This window comes from Gymnogyps californianus, chromosome 25 (genome assembly GCF_018139145.2).
Source record: "Gymnogyps californianus isolate 813 chromosome 25, ASM1813914v2, whole genome shotgun sequence".
Lineage (NCBI taxonomy): Eukaryota > Metazoa > Chordata > Aves > Accipitriformes > Cathartidae > Gymnogyps > Gymnogyps californianus.
In genome coordinates, this window is record NC_059495.1 from 4,448,581 (window position 1) to 4,463,218 (window position 14,638).

The window sequence follows — 14,638 nt, forward strand, 5'->3', positions numbered from 1 at the left end:
AGATAGCTGCTATCTGTTGTACAGATTGCTCTGTGTAAGTCCCTGAACAAATCAGCTTTTTCCTAACTTTACAGTCAGCACAAAAACACTGTATCATGGCCTCTTCCATGCTTTTAGTGCTATATATCTTTGGTGTGTGTAAGTATTTGCAATGGTTGCCTTGGAAAATACATGCATCTTTATAGTTGGCTGTCTAAAGGGGGAAATACCAAGCATTCAAAATGAGTTGTAGGACAAACTAAGGAACCAGAAACAACATGGGGTGGGGAGCGGGGGAATCGTGTGGTGATGGTAAGTATGTACTTAATTCTTGCTGCATTCCATGACCATAGGAAATAAGATGCTGTTTGGAAATGCAGTGCACAAAGAATAGCTACTTAATGTAAGAGGCAGTTAGATGTTGTACCTTACAAAGACATCCCTGTAACTTTGTATTTTACCTGCCTCTTTTTACATACCTCCTCTCCACCCTGAGATTCTCACTCCATTTAGCAGAGTACTGGACACAGTAAGAGGAGCTCATCTGTGTGTCCCTGGAAAGAAGTGTTAATTGGTGCTGCTTTGTTGGTGGGAGATGGGTCGGGCACCTTAATCATCAAGCAGTCAGTGTACAGGGTCCCCTGTGGTGACCTGATAGCTCAGACTGAGCTGCTTAGGCTACTCCATTTACCAGTGGATCAGAGAGTCCTGGCAGAAAAGGCAAAGAGCAGAAAAAGTTCCTTGTAATGGGTCAGCTGGGCTTGGAACATCCTTTTATGGACTCTACCTCTGCAAGCCATACTCTGGCTTCCTTCTGAGCTAAACACCCATGCTTTTCACCAAGAAGAAAACTGGTAGTGATGTTGATGCTCAAACCAGTTTTTCTCCCCCTGTTTCAGGAGACTTGGGAAAAGCTGTCTTAGCTTCCACCTGGTAATGGACAGTCTAGTTCAAGAGAAATGGTAGCTGGTTAATTCTGGCCTTGAGAATTTCATTCTGGTAATTATTAACCTCAAATTCTCTTTGTTTCAATAAAGAATTCTTAATTCTCTCGGGGTTTTGCATCTTATCCAATAGCAGCAGCAGCATATCTGGCAGAGACTTAAAGGCAGCTGTGCCTTTAAAATTGAATTGCCTGTGATGGAAGAAATCTGAGAGCAGAGAAAGGAGACCAGTGCCTCTTGCGCAGACCAAGCTCTTTGGAGATCTCTCCATAGCTCTGCGTTCTCATCAGCCTAGTCGCTGCTCCTTCCCTCTGGGGCCAAACGGCAGTGGCTACAATAATATCAATAAAAGCTGTCATAGAACTGTCTCAATGGTGGCGTTACATCTTTCCACAGTGGATTCTGAGGTCACCGCTCTGTACCGCTTTTTCCCCAAAACTACTGCGCGTGTGTAAACAAGCTGGGATTCTATCCTCTTTCAATTCAACAGTGTTTTGCTCCCTTGCTGCTGAAGTGACGCTTCCTCAGATTGCTGGGAAGCACATTGGCACTTGGACAGACGTCCCCATTTCTGCAGATGACTCTAACCGTGTGAGTGCTCATTGACCTCTGCATTTCTTCTTCTCCTCTTTCCTTATTCTTCTTCCCATCCATTTCTTTCTTGGCCTTTGCAGAGTATTTGTTGTGCATTTCGGTGATAAGATGGCAGCATGTCTCCCCACCACACCATGCATCGTAACAAGGTCAGGCATTGTAATGGTACTAGCCAAGGTCCGTCCTTGAGCGGCTCTGCTTTTTTCCTGTTCTCCTGCAAGTTTGACCTAATACTTCTCCTTAAGCCTTCTCCGCTGCTTGTTTTCCCTTCCCTCTTAAGTACCCTGTCCCAAATCTTTGGCTGTAGTATGCTCTGTTATGTGCTCTCTCTCCCTAACCCCCTTCCTCTTGTTTAAATAGCAGGCCGTATGTCATATGGGTGTGTTTGAGGGATATGAGTCTAACAAAGTTTCTAGCATTGTAAGATTTCGTTATTTCTCTACTCTGAAAAAGAATCTTTGCTTCAGGCTTAGGCATGTAAGTGCTCAGACTTCTTTATATGAGCTTGAGCAGGCTGTTGCTGTGTGCAGCACCTGCCATGCATCAGTCCCCTCAAACTAGGAGTCTTTATTCTGGGTTCCCCCAATGAAGTGTGGCTTTGTGGTATGTGACGCTGTGGGAAAACAGGCATCCTCTGTATTGTATTCCTATTTGCAGCCTGCCATCATTTGTTCTGCCCCGTTGCTGATGCCACTGCTACTGGAAGACCCCTCAAACATGCAAGAGGTAGTGAGTGACTTGAGCTGTGGGAGGCTTTCACTGCTGGTCTGAAATGCCTCTCTCTGCAAACTGGAAGCTTCTGTTTAAGACCTGGGTCTTGAGCCCCTGCTTTAGCTACTTTCTTCTGTCTCAGGTTTCAGAAACGAAGAATCCAGGACCTTTCTCTTTCTCTCATGAATTTGCAGTCATTCCTCTAGGGTTTTTATTCTTAAAGCCAAAATATTGTGGTGTATGTTTTTGCTACAAGGTTTTCACCCATTTATCTGAAATGTATGAGGTTAGGTTTTTTTTGCCCAGGATAGGATATTGCATTAGACACCTCACAGGTCCAGATGAGTACAGAAGGCTTTGTTTCTCTGATGTGCTACCTATGTGTGTCTATGGATTGTTCCTTAGGCAGTGCCAGCCCAAAGACTGAAGGTTGTTGGACTCCATATAAAGATTTAGCTTGATGTACTTGAAAGGCTTCAGTTACAAAGGGTCCAAAGTGTCTTGGCTGTTAGGCACTTTAAAGTACTCTGATTTTGAGAGTCCAGATGTTCAGCATTATCCTGAGTGAAAATCTTGTTCTGTTAAGGTATTGGGCTATGGTGTGATGTGACTTGTTTCATGCCATGAGTTATTTCAGAATATCTTGACCTAAATGAAAAGGGAGATGATCAGGCCATAATATTCTGCCCAAGGTAATGAAGTCTTCCTCTCTTTTCACCAGTGGCTGCAAGTTATTTGTAAAGGAAGGTAAAAACTACAAGACGGCTTTTCATTTCCTGATGAATTCAAATCGAGGAGGAATTTCTCTATGAAGCATGCCATGAGTCATGAAGTTTTCTATTGTTAGCCTGCCCCTTTTCAGAGTGAATGAGTCTTTTCTGGGGTGGGAGAGGTTATTGTACCATCTCAAGCAAATGGAAGGTTAAGAGTTCAAACATGCAAGACAACGAGGGGGAAAAGAGCTAAAAGACTGTGAAATCAGCAGCCCTCTTTTGTTACAATCTTGCTTAAGAAAGAAGCAGTAGCAGTCTGAATCATCCCAGTTTCTCCACCCTCCTGGTATTGACCCTCTTTCTCTTTACACAATAGTATTCTTCCTCCTGCAAAGTCTCTATAGGGAATTATTTTTCTTCACTTTTTGATGGAGGGGAGCTTCTCTCCATTCCCTTCTTCGAGGATAGCTGAAGGTACTGCTCTTCTGCTGTGATGCTGTTCTACCTTGCTCTCCCTTCCAAGACCCTAAGTTCTAACTTGCATGCAATGACAAACACTGCATTCACATAGCTTAGAAATGGCTTACAGGCACTTTCTGTTCTGTGTACAGTGTGACTACAGCTCCCATGATGCCAAGAGTGTGAAATGCATATTTTCTTTCTGGAAATGAAGTCTCATGTGACTTCCCAGCTGCTGCAGCAAAGAGGGAGTACCTTCTGAGATTTCCCCCACCCCCCATGGAAGTGGAAGTGTGCCCTAGCTTGCAGATGCTGTGATTGCATATGATTTTTCTCTGATAGCAGAGGCTGTAGAGCTGCAGAACACTACTGACTTCGGGAAGGATTCAGGAGTTTATCCATCTGGCACGTTTTCCTGGGGTCCTGTACACCTGTACACTGAGGTGCATAACAGTTAAACTATCTCTTCCTTACATTCTGGCGTTCTTCGTAGCAGTTCTTTCTTTCCCCATAATGTTTCCTGATTTGCTTCTAGTTTTCCCTCCCACTAATTCTGTTACTAACAGGTTTTGTTTTGCATGCATGTTTCACAGAGGCAGAGAGGTTTTTTTTACTGTTCCCTCAACTCCTGCAGACTTTCCTTTTTTGCAATATGGGAGAATCAAACTGTAGCTGAAGTGGTGCCTCACATGTAGCATGTTGCACTCTGTCCCTGCAGGTCATGCACTTTTTCTAGTGAACTAGTCTGAGCCTTCTAAGCCCCTTGTTTCCACTGTGTGGGCACTTGAATAAGTAAATTTTTCAGTTACCATGAATCTTTCAGAGGTGAGTGCTCTGGTTAGTGTGAAGCTAGAACTGTAACAATGGGCAGTAGTAAAGCCACAATGATGTATCTATACAGAGGATGCCCTAATGGCTGTGAGTTGTGACAGTGTGTGGCTATTTGAAAGGGCAGTGACACTTGCAGGTAGTGCTTATAACAAGCAATGTTTTCTAATGTGTAAGATACCTTTTTGGAGGCAATTACAAGCTCAAATCCTGAACTAACATGACTATTGCTGTAGCTATTTAGAGCTTTGAATTCTTATCCAAACCTCAAGTGTGTCATAGTGGGTTGTTCCCTTCTGAAAAGTGGACTTCCTCAGGAGATGTTTCCTGTTTGCTCTTAAGTTCATGAGCTATTGCACCCTGCTGGAACTACAGATAGCCTCTGATGTAAAGAGACTGCAACAGGGAAATTCAACTTTTTCTGAATTGTGAAGTCTCTAGCTTAGGATTTGGTGAAGGTCCTTCATGAGGCTGTTGTGTTTTGGTTTTTTTTCCCCATGCTGCTGTGAATACTTGTAGCAAAATGCACACCAGTGAGTAGACTGCCATTAAGGGACTTCAGTGGCTGTGTAAAAGAGGGGCTGGGGAGTAGATTGTCCACAGTGTGTGCATTTGCTGTTTGTGTGTGTCTGCACTGGATGTCCTATGGTTACTTTTCGGACTACTGTCATCAATGTTATAGGATAGGAGGCATTTGAAAATCCATCTAGTGTGCAACAAGGATGACAATCCTTATCCTAGTGAGTGTAACTAACTCAGGTGGTGTGGTGATATTTTTCCTATGTGGCATTGGATCAGGTATGTTGAAGTTACATTATATCCACAGGATATATGCTGGATGGAGATCCCAATGCTTGGGATGGAAATTGAAAAATATGTGTTCATAAGATGGGCTTTACATCTCTGATAAGCATGAGGTTGGTGTATTTGAGCATGCTGAGTAAAAAGGTGAAGTGTGCCAGCCTTGATTTGTATAAGCGGGTGACTGCATGAATGCATCACAACAGAAACACATACCAGAAATATAAGTTTCCTGTATGCCAAGACAGGACTTGGCGTGAGTATTCTCTGTATCAGTATATTGTATACTGATGGCCCTTTTTAGAGGTGGTTTGAGTGCGAAGTATTGTTGTCTCTGTGGACTGCTGGGCCCTCTTTACTGTTTACATTGCACATCTGCATGAGAGTGACATCTGTTATATATATTCCAGTACATACTAATGGCAGGACTGCAAAATACTATAATAAAACTCAGTGGGTCTGCTGTATGGGGGTGTGTGTGTGCCTATGCCTGTGCACAAGGGAATAGTAGTGGTATGGTTTTGCAGAGACTATATAGCTGCCCTTCAGTGTAAACTGTTTAGCGTGTTGTAAATTGTTTGCCAGTGCCCCTGGTCTTTGTGTACTCTACTGTGGTGCCTGCTGTGTGCCTGAGCACAGCGTGCTGCACTGTTGTATGAATAAGCACTTTCAAGCAGTGATGTTTCTAGCCCTCGGAGGCTCTTAATTTGACTGCGCTCTGCAGTGCTTTTTCTGCCTCCCTCCCAGCCAGGATTGCTCATGTCTGTCTGGTTTGCCAGTGCCAGAGTGCTCTGAGGAGTTGCGTACAACGGTTCCTGGGCTGGCTAGCTAATAGGCTCCAGACTGATTTACTGTAGTAAAGTAGGCCAGGAGGAGCCTGCAGGACCGGGGAGGGAGAAGCTCGGTGATGAATGGGGCGGCATGAAGTCACTCTGCTCCGCCAATCAGGGCTGGCCTCAGCCAGGCAGGGCCCCGGCAGCTACGGATGCCTCTTGATGCTGGGACAAATTTTACCTTAGATGATGATTTGATATTTTCAGTCTGAGCTGAGAGTGTGCACCAAAGAGTTCCTAGTTTTAGGCCTAATCATTTCTGAGTGTTACTCTGAGGTGAGTGTTCTCAGTAGGGTGCAGATGACTAGCCTCCACCTTGCATTTTTTCTCTGCACGTGTAAACCTCTCTCTAAATGGTCTGTCTCTGGTATGCTTATTTTGCACCATTGCTTCTCTACCTGTCTGGCTGACCCCTTTCATTCTTTCCTTTCAGAAGCTGCCTCTTCCTTCCCTACTTCCGTCCTTCTCATGTCTGATCGCTCCTCCTTTACTTGTGCACTGCCCAGAACCCACTTGCTTTCTTCCTTTCTCCTGATTCCTAAAGGACCCATTTGGGGGGTTGGTTGTGTCACTCTTCTTCCCATAGAGCGAGAGGGAGAAAGAGCAGCATGACCAGAAGATGGGTTGCTTGCCTGCTCCGTGCAGAAGCTCAGACTTCAAAAGGAAGCTGGGAGGAGGGTCCTCTCTGTTCCTCAGCATCCTACTAGACCTTTGGGTGGTGGCAGGGGGGAGGAGTTGGGGGGGGATGGCAATGACTCAGGTCTTGTGCCAGACTCCAGGCAAATACCTAAATTGGGACCATCTGTTTGAGATGCTTTTTCTGCCCATCTCTGGGGGCAGGAGGGAACACCTGGGACTAGCTCTTAAGTGACTTTCTTATTGTTCTCATCCTCCTGTCAAGTTGTTTGTCTTCTCTTCTTCATCTTCTTTTGACTTTCCCTTTCTCTCCCCTCCCTTCTCCTTCAATGCTCTTGTTTACTGATAGGCCAAGCAGAAAACATGGAGACGTCTGATATGGCGACAGCAAAGGTAGGATGGAAATGCTGCCGGCCTCACTGTGCGTAAGTGGTTTCGCTTGGCAACTTCTTACTTTCTCTCAACCTTTTTACTTTCTCCTGACCCTTTTCCCTGATGCTGGGGGTGGTACTAGTGCTGGGGTTGATGATGGGATTCAGGTTCTGGGAGGAAGTTACATTGTGGCCACAGTCTCTCTCTGTTGCTTTTCTTGTAAGATTTGAGAAAATCTTGAGATGTTGATGCTTTTTAGGCGAAGGTCGGGAGTGGGTGGGAGAGAAATAGGGGAGTCTGCGTTACTGTCAGTGGCAGTTTGTCTGGGAAGGCAAGGAGGGAGCCAGGATGCTGGCAGAAGCCTGCTTTGCTGCTGTATGAGAAAGTGACGCTAGAGGGTGCTTTAAGGGCAGATTTCCCACTCCTGGGGACTGTTGTGTGAGTAGAAATGCCTTTTTGGCAGCCTTATTTCCTTTTTTTGGAAAGTATCTCGGGGGAGTGCTGAGTGAGAAAGTAATTCGAGCTTATAGATGCATCCGCCCTTTTCTGTGAGGCTTCTCTGTTGCCTGTGCTGCTTGCTTTTACCAGGTTGTAGGTTCTGCTTTCCTGTGGGCTGGCAGACTGGAAATCCGTGGGAATGGACCTGAATGGATCGAGATGGGCTTGTGAGGTAGAAATGGGAGATGTATACCATGTGTGACTTCAGCGTGGTTCGGTGAGACCTGGGAAGCACAAGATGGTCTCAGTATTGAATGGTTGCATCTCATGGCAGGGACCGCTCATTATGTCTTCGTAGCAAACAGTTTGTTTTCTAGCATGAGCCTGCCACCAATGTGACTTCCCTTGGCTTTGGAACAAGGTTAAAGTGCAGGGAATGTGTCTGCAAAATGTATCTTGTGCTTTTATCTCAGCAGGGTCTGAAATTAAGCATCGTTGAAAAGAACCATACCTTGAAAAGAGTAGGAAATGGCATTAATAGTTATAAAACTCCTGCTTTTGAGCTTGCACTGAACGGGATGCTCTAGCATGGCGATATGGCATGCTGTGTTCCAGGAGGTCACTGTTGTACTGGAGGGTAGAAGTCCATGGTTAAAAAACCCCTGTGGTGCTGTTAACAGGATTGTAGGGCTTATTCTTATGTCTCGGCTAGAATTCAAGTTGTTTGAGTTTCCCTTTTCACATTTGTTTCTGCTAAATACTGTATACTTTTCAATTCCATTTTCCAGAAGCCTAGGTGACACTGGTGAACACCTGCCCTGTTTTGCCCTGGGGCTGGGTTGCATGTTGGTGCAGGTTTTGAGTTTTTAGTGTCTGTCAATAAATTGTATGAAGTACTTCTGGATAAATGTTGTTTTATAAAGGTGAAATCATCCTCACTATCATGTTTGCTTGAGCTTCAACTGCTTGTCAGTGCAAACCCACTTACAGCTGTAGTGCTTGAAAAAAATTACCACTGAGAATGCTGAAGGGCTGGTGGCATTGGAGCCAATTGAAAATGACACTCCATTTCAATTATAGCTGTTGTGGCATTTGGGGGGACTCTAGCTTTCCTGTGTTGTAAAACAGACATTTTCAAAGACAAACAACAAAGTCGCTTTAAAATTCTTTTTGTCTGCACCTGGTTTTTTATAGTTTCTTGTTTTTAATTAAAGGAAAACATGATCTACAGTGTTAAAGCACCATCTTAGTGTGAATGTACTAAAAACCTAATTATCTTTTCAGGAAAATGATCTTGAGTGAAAAATTGAGTCTAGTTTGAACCTTCTAAAACAGATACATCTTGGAAATTAGTTATGATGTAAATATTACTGGAATGTATACAGGTTTATTTGGACTTACACCATGGTAAGTGCTGATGTGTAGTCCCCTATTCTTTGTTGAAACCCAAATGTTCTTCCATGGTCTGTTTTCTTTTCTGAGTTTGGGTCAGTTACCTCTGTTATGGTTGGTTTGGAGGATGCTATTAATTTCTGCTGGGGTTAGTGTGGGCTAGTAAAGAGCTTCTGAGAAGGTCTAACAGATTTATTTTCTCAGCCTGAGATGATGCCAAAAGTGTACATGGGATGTAATATCAGGATGTTACTTCCAGGGCTCCTCTCCATTGTGTTGCACTGTTGCTTCCTTTTCTGCTGGGGCACCTTTCAGGGTGTCTCAAGAACTGGCGTTTCCTGATATGCCAAAGAATGGTCCCATATTTAGCGCATTAAAAATAGAGGAGTGCAGCTTTTGCTATTTTGTAGCCTGTGGTTTTAATCCCAGGGTAATCAATCATTCATCCTCATCTTGAGGCTTTTCAGAACTGTTGGTGGAATCAGAAAACTGTTTGTCCCTTGTATGCTATGGGGCACCTTGCTTTGGGATTGTGACATGGTGCTGTGTCACCTCGCAGCTTTGCTTATGTCGTGCCCTGCTAAAAGTAGGAACCTTGATTGTTTTGTCCCTGCTCCTTGCTGAGTGCCAAGGGGAAAAGTAGTTAACTGTTAGAGAGCAAAAAAAACCCCAAATCAGGCCAATGTGAAGCTAGAATGCTTCCTGGGAAAGTATGAATCACTTTCCAGGTAATCAACTAGTGGAAGTGAGGAACATAAATCAGTGAGCTGCCTTTCACTGCCCTGACACTGAAAGGTTGTTCTCTGTACTGCAAGTTCATACATGGAAAGACCTCAGACCTTGTGGGGTGGGGAGATATTTAAGCATCTGATTTACTTGTTCCATCTTGAAGGAAATGTGTTCCTCTTATGGGCTGTAATGGGAATGATGAGTGAAGCCAGAAAAGATGCCTATTTACAGTACCGCAGAACTTCTGCATAGAGATTATTTCCTTGGCTTTTATTAGATAGCGCTTGCTCAGGCTGGGATTGCTTGGAGAAGTGTGTAAGGGGAAAAGGACAATAGGGTAATGCAAAATAGCTGGTATGTGAATCAAATAGTGCTAAATATTAAATACTGTTGTATGACTTTTAATTTCTGTAGTTGGTCTCTGTGCTTCCAGCTTTCATCTAGGCCCTGACAAGGGAGGTGGCAAAATGCTGCGTACGAATTGCCTGTTTCTTGCCGTCTGACGAGAATGCAAGAGAACACCAAGACCTAATGCATTACTGTCTGTCACTTTGTACAGATGTTCTTGCATGTGCAGAGGGCATGTAAAGCATTGTCTCATCTGGACAGTACCATTTAGTATTTCTTTCATCCAAGTTGGAGGTCAGAAAAAAAAGTAACTCTGGTTTTGTGCATTACAGCCCTAACTTTTTTAATTCATGTGGCCTTGACAGTTTATAGTTACAGTCAAGGAAAACATCTGGTCTTTTTTCTAACTCCTTTTTTCTGCTACTCATAATCTCTCCAAGTCTGTCTTCAGTTTGAGAAAGTTCTGCATGGTTTTTACTTTGTTGCTGTTTTTAGTGTTTGTGCTGTTTGACTTCCTCATCCTGACTGGCAGGGGAAGCAACCAGAAGCCACAAGGGAGGCTGTATTCATGGTATTCTTGCTCTGGACCAGAAGTATTCAAAATGTTACTGGCAGTAGGCCAGGATCCAAATTATCTTGTTTAATTCTTTTTGAAGTTTATGAGAATTTTGCCTGGAGGGAGGGACAGGGGATGAGGTGGGACCACAGACACCATGCAAACTTGTCTTATTGTTATTTATTGTTTATGCTTAGTAAATGATGTACCTAGTATTTTGCAATTAAAAAAGGAGATCCCTTTCCCAAACAATCAAAATTGCATTGCAATAAGCAAATTCTTTGACTTACACATTTTTATGGCTAGAAGGGAAAATTATGAACATCTGATCTAACATCCTGTATGAAGGGCAGTCGTTGGTGAAAATATACATATGGCTCTGTAAATAGGTCAAATACAAATGAGTACAAAGAAGAAAGGAGATTGGTATGGGAAGAAATCATGAAAAAATGTTGGATTGAGAGAGGGGGGATAAAAAGGTGATCTGATGACTGAGATACAAAAGGGAGCTGAAAACAGAACACAACACTGAAAGATGTGAAGGCAGTCAGTAAAAATGTTATGAAATAGCTGATGGAGGAGGGATATAAAATAAAGAAGGAAAGGAGAGAAGGAAGTAGGAGCAGGTGTGGAGAGAAGCATGTTTAGGAAGAGGCAAAAGATGCGGTTTTGATATGGGCACAGAGGTGGCAGTCAGAGGGCCATGGAGCCACAACTGCAGCATCTTCTATAGAGAGGTAAGTGGGTGAGGGAAGAAGGACTGGCTGGTGAGAGGTGGGTTACAGAAGTTGTAGGCACTCTTGGTTGATGATCGTGGTGCTCTAGTTAAGCATTTGTACTTTGGAGACTACTGCCTTTCTCAGCAGAAGTGAAGGGCACCTCCATATGTTTCATAGCTGCTGTTGAATTCAGGGATTTTGGTTAGGCAAGGGAGGAGAGGCCATGATAGGTGAGACATAAAGGAGACAATATTGTTGTGGTGTTTTCAGGATTTTGTGATTGCTAATGTTGGCCAAAAAGACACCCACTCTCAGAAATCTTTCACTGTTTTCAACTATTATGCTTGTTTTCGTGAAATGTGAAAACAAACTAAAAGGAAAACCAATGTTTACGCTTTTGTTACTATTTTTGCTATTTTTTACTACTCGTATGGAAAAAAAGAATTCTTACCAAAATAACAATGGCTTGGGAAAGCTTTTGCATGCAGAACATGATCATCAAAGATCATTTGTCACTTATATTGACATTTATACAATCCAAAACAGTGTATCATTGATGCTTATTACAACCATGTAATGAATGTCTCCTTATAACATGTAGTTCCACAGGTGAGTGAAAAGACATGGATTATAGGGCTTACCCATTTTCAAAACAGAGGTCTTAGCAGAGCCATAAATGGGTTTGGATCTCTCAAGCCACAGTTCTGACTGCTTTTTTGTGTTTTCCCGTTTTTCTATTTTGTGGGGTGGATGCTCGGGATGGAGTAGGTAGATAATTTATCTGGAATTCAACTTGGGTGTGACTTCTAAGTATTCTTAGCACTGCGGAGGTGGACAGGGTGGCTGTGTGTAGCCTATCTGTCTTGATATCCACACATGCTCTTTTGTTACCTTATTTAAATTTTAATATCTTTTTTTTCCCTGGAGTGGTTATGTGCAAAGGATGGAGAAAAAGGAAAGGGCTTGCCTGTGCAGCATTACCTGACATAGATGGACCAGTCAAGTGAATGCGGAATTGAGACTGTAAATAGCAGTGACAGTGGGGTCACCTGCTTGGGGTGTGCTGAAGATGGTGGGTGACCCCCAGTCCCTTCATCAAGGCTCCTGCTGTGAGGATTTCAGAGAGCAGATCCCAGCTGGATTGTGGCAGAGGTGGCTGCACCTGCCAGACGGATGCTTAAACAGATACTTTCTTCTTCTAAGTGGTCTATCTCCTTTGATAATTTCCTAACCCTCATGTTATTTAAAAAAAAAAAGTACATGACTGCTTATCTCTTAATACCTTTCTTGCCTGAGCTTTGATTTCTAAACATGTGACTCTGCAGCATTAGTCTGTCCCAGATTTGCCAAGCTTGCAGGTCTCCTGACCCATTTTACAGCATTGTGATTTGCTTCCCTCCTCGACAACCTGCAGGCCACAGATGCAGAGCATCTCATGGAGAAAAGCTGAGTCCAAGCCAGGTGTCTGATATAGGTTGGACCTAATGAGGGCTGAATCTGGGATTATGTGGGGTGAGATTTGAATGTATTTTTCCCATACTGTTCGTCATGTGGAAATGTGTGTGCCCAGCTTTAGAGCTAAGCTAATGCTTTTTGTCTAGAAATAAATAAAAAGGCATGTTGCAAAGTTCATGTTGGAAACAATTCTCAAAGCAGGTGTTTCAAATCTCTCTGCCTAGTGTGGGGCTGTCCTGCAGGGTACTGTCCATCACTTTCCTTCACAAACAGAGTGGAAGACAGTTCTACACAGGATGCAGTTTCATGCTAGTTGCTTTCTTCTGCAGCAGCCACCCCATGCATGATGTTATTTAATAATGAAGCAAAGAGTGCAACATGTCAGAAGTGTTTGGGAAGCTATTTGGAGGGAGTTGGCACTGAGTAGAGTTTTCCCTTTGCAATTCAATTCCCCAGAAAGACATTTCGGTGTTACTTGCACAGTTTCTGGAACTTCAGCCCCACTGCCACCATCCTGTTTCCTTTCACCTGCCCTGGAATGACCAAAGCCCTACAACAGTGACTTCCTGCTGAATTCAGAACGGGAACTTTGCTTCTGTCCATCTGTTCAGCATTTGGGAGAATCAGAAAAAAGATCTGGTGACTTTATGAAGAAAAATAGGAAAGTGGAGAAGCATGTTTGTTACTTCCCGAAGGGGATGTGGGCGTCACAGTCTCAGTGTTTCCTCTGGTGATGAGGACAAATTTCACAGGAAGCTGTGTGTAAACCAGAACAGAGATTTTGAACTAGTACCCTGGCCACCCCCCTGTCCACTGAGGTGAACAGAATAGAGGGTGGTGATTTTACAGGTTAAGATTTTTGTATCATTCCACATGGAGACATCAACTGCAGTCATTGGGACTGGGGGAGTTTGGGTGCAAAAGAATGACAAATAGCATAACCCCCCGCTTCAAGATAGTAGAATCTCTTTATTTTCACTTACCTGACTGCTGTCTTTACCACCACTGAAATTGCTAAATTCCTGTAGGGTTCATAAGCAAAGACTGTTTCTGATGTTCAGAGCTCTCTGTATGCAGGGAGGGGGTGTGTATGTCTCCGCCCTTGGACGCTCCCAAGCTTCACTTTTTGAAGTACTTTAGATGATCATTTACTAAGAAATAGTTAAACTATAGGTTATTTGAAATATACTGCCACGTTCCCTAACAATTTGTGTGCCTGGACAGCGGAGCAGTAGGGTGCGTTTAGATCCTGCAAGATAAATAGAAGAATTCCCAGGAAAAGTGTAGTGTATTGTAGGAAATGAGGGGGGTGATGCAATAACTGGCACTTCTCCCTACTTTTGGTCAGGCCTTGCCCATGGCCTGGCCCTCTGAGTGCTGTGGTGCAGAGGATCTTTATTCTGTGGTGTGGGGGGGAGAGGTCTTGACTCTAACAGGATAAGTAATGCTGCAAGAATGACTCTCGTGTTCTCTTTGTGCAAATGCTAGCAGTGGATGTCATGAGAACAAGACAGTCATCCCCTACTTCAGTTCCAGTGCAGGAGCTTGTGTCCTGCCTCTCTGAAAATTTCAGTTTCAATTAAGCACTTCCTTCACTTTCCGTAGCAGTTGTTATTCAGCGTTATTCAGCTTGCTCGTGCTCTGCGCATGGGGTTAATTAATCCCCATACAAAGAACTAGAGGGAGCTCTGGGGCTCCCATGACAGCCCTAACATGGGGAGAGAGAGGGGGGGAGGGATGGGACGGGACGAGAGGAGAAGAAGGCGCGTTCCCCTCTTTCTGGCTCCTTGACGAAGGGAGCTGTCGCCCCGGCCCGGAGCACCGCTGCAGCGGCGGGCGGGGGCTCAGGGCCGCCCCCGGCAGCGCTGCCCCCCCGGGGCCGGCCGCGGGGCGGCGCGGCGGGCACGCACGGATGCCATGGCATGCTGCGCGGCGCGCTGTCCTGCCGGTGCTGCACATGCTCAGCAGAGAGCGGGGCGGCTCAGCCCCTGGCGGTGCTAGTGCGGGGAGCCCTGTGCCTCTCGGCGGGGGTTTGGGGGGGCGCCGAGGGCGGGAGGCGGCCGTGCCCCGGCGCGGGGGGCTCTGTGCATGGGGCTCGGCGCTCCCCGGGGGACGCTCGCCGGCCGGGTCT

General features: G+C 44.7%; 1 protein-coding gene across 5 annotated transcripts in view; it reads left to right on the forward strand.

Annotated features, from left to right (window-relative positions):
* Window positions 1–14,638, forward strand: part of GRAMD1B (GRAM domain containing 1B) — a 96,652-nt gene that overhangs the window by 20,598 nt on the left and 61,416 nt on the right. The window contains exon 3 of one of the 5 annotated variants that reach the window (XM_050910907.1): window positions 11,980–12,725. The exons of the other annotated variants lie outside the window; for them this stretch is intronic. Coding sequence (XP_050766864.1) covers window positions 11,980–12,037 — 58 coding nt within the window. The 3' untranslated portion in view covers window positions 12,038–12,725. Of the gene's footprint in view, window positions 1–11,979; window positions 12,726–14,638 lie in introns of those variants that run through there. 5 annotated transcript variants of the gene reach the window in all.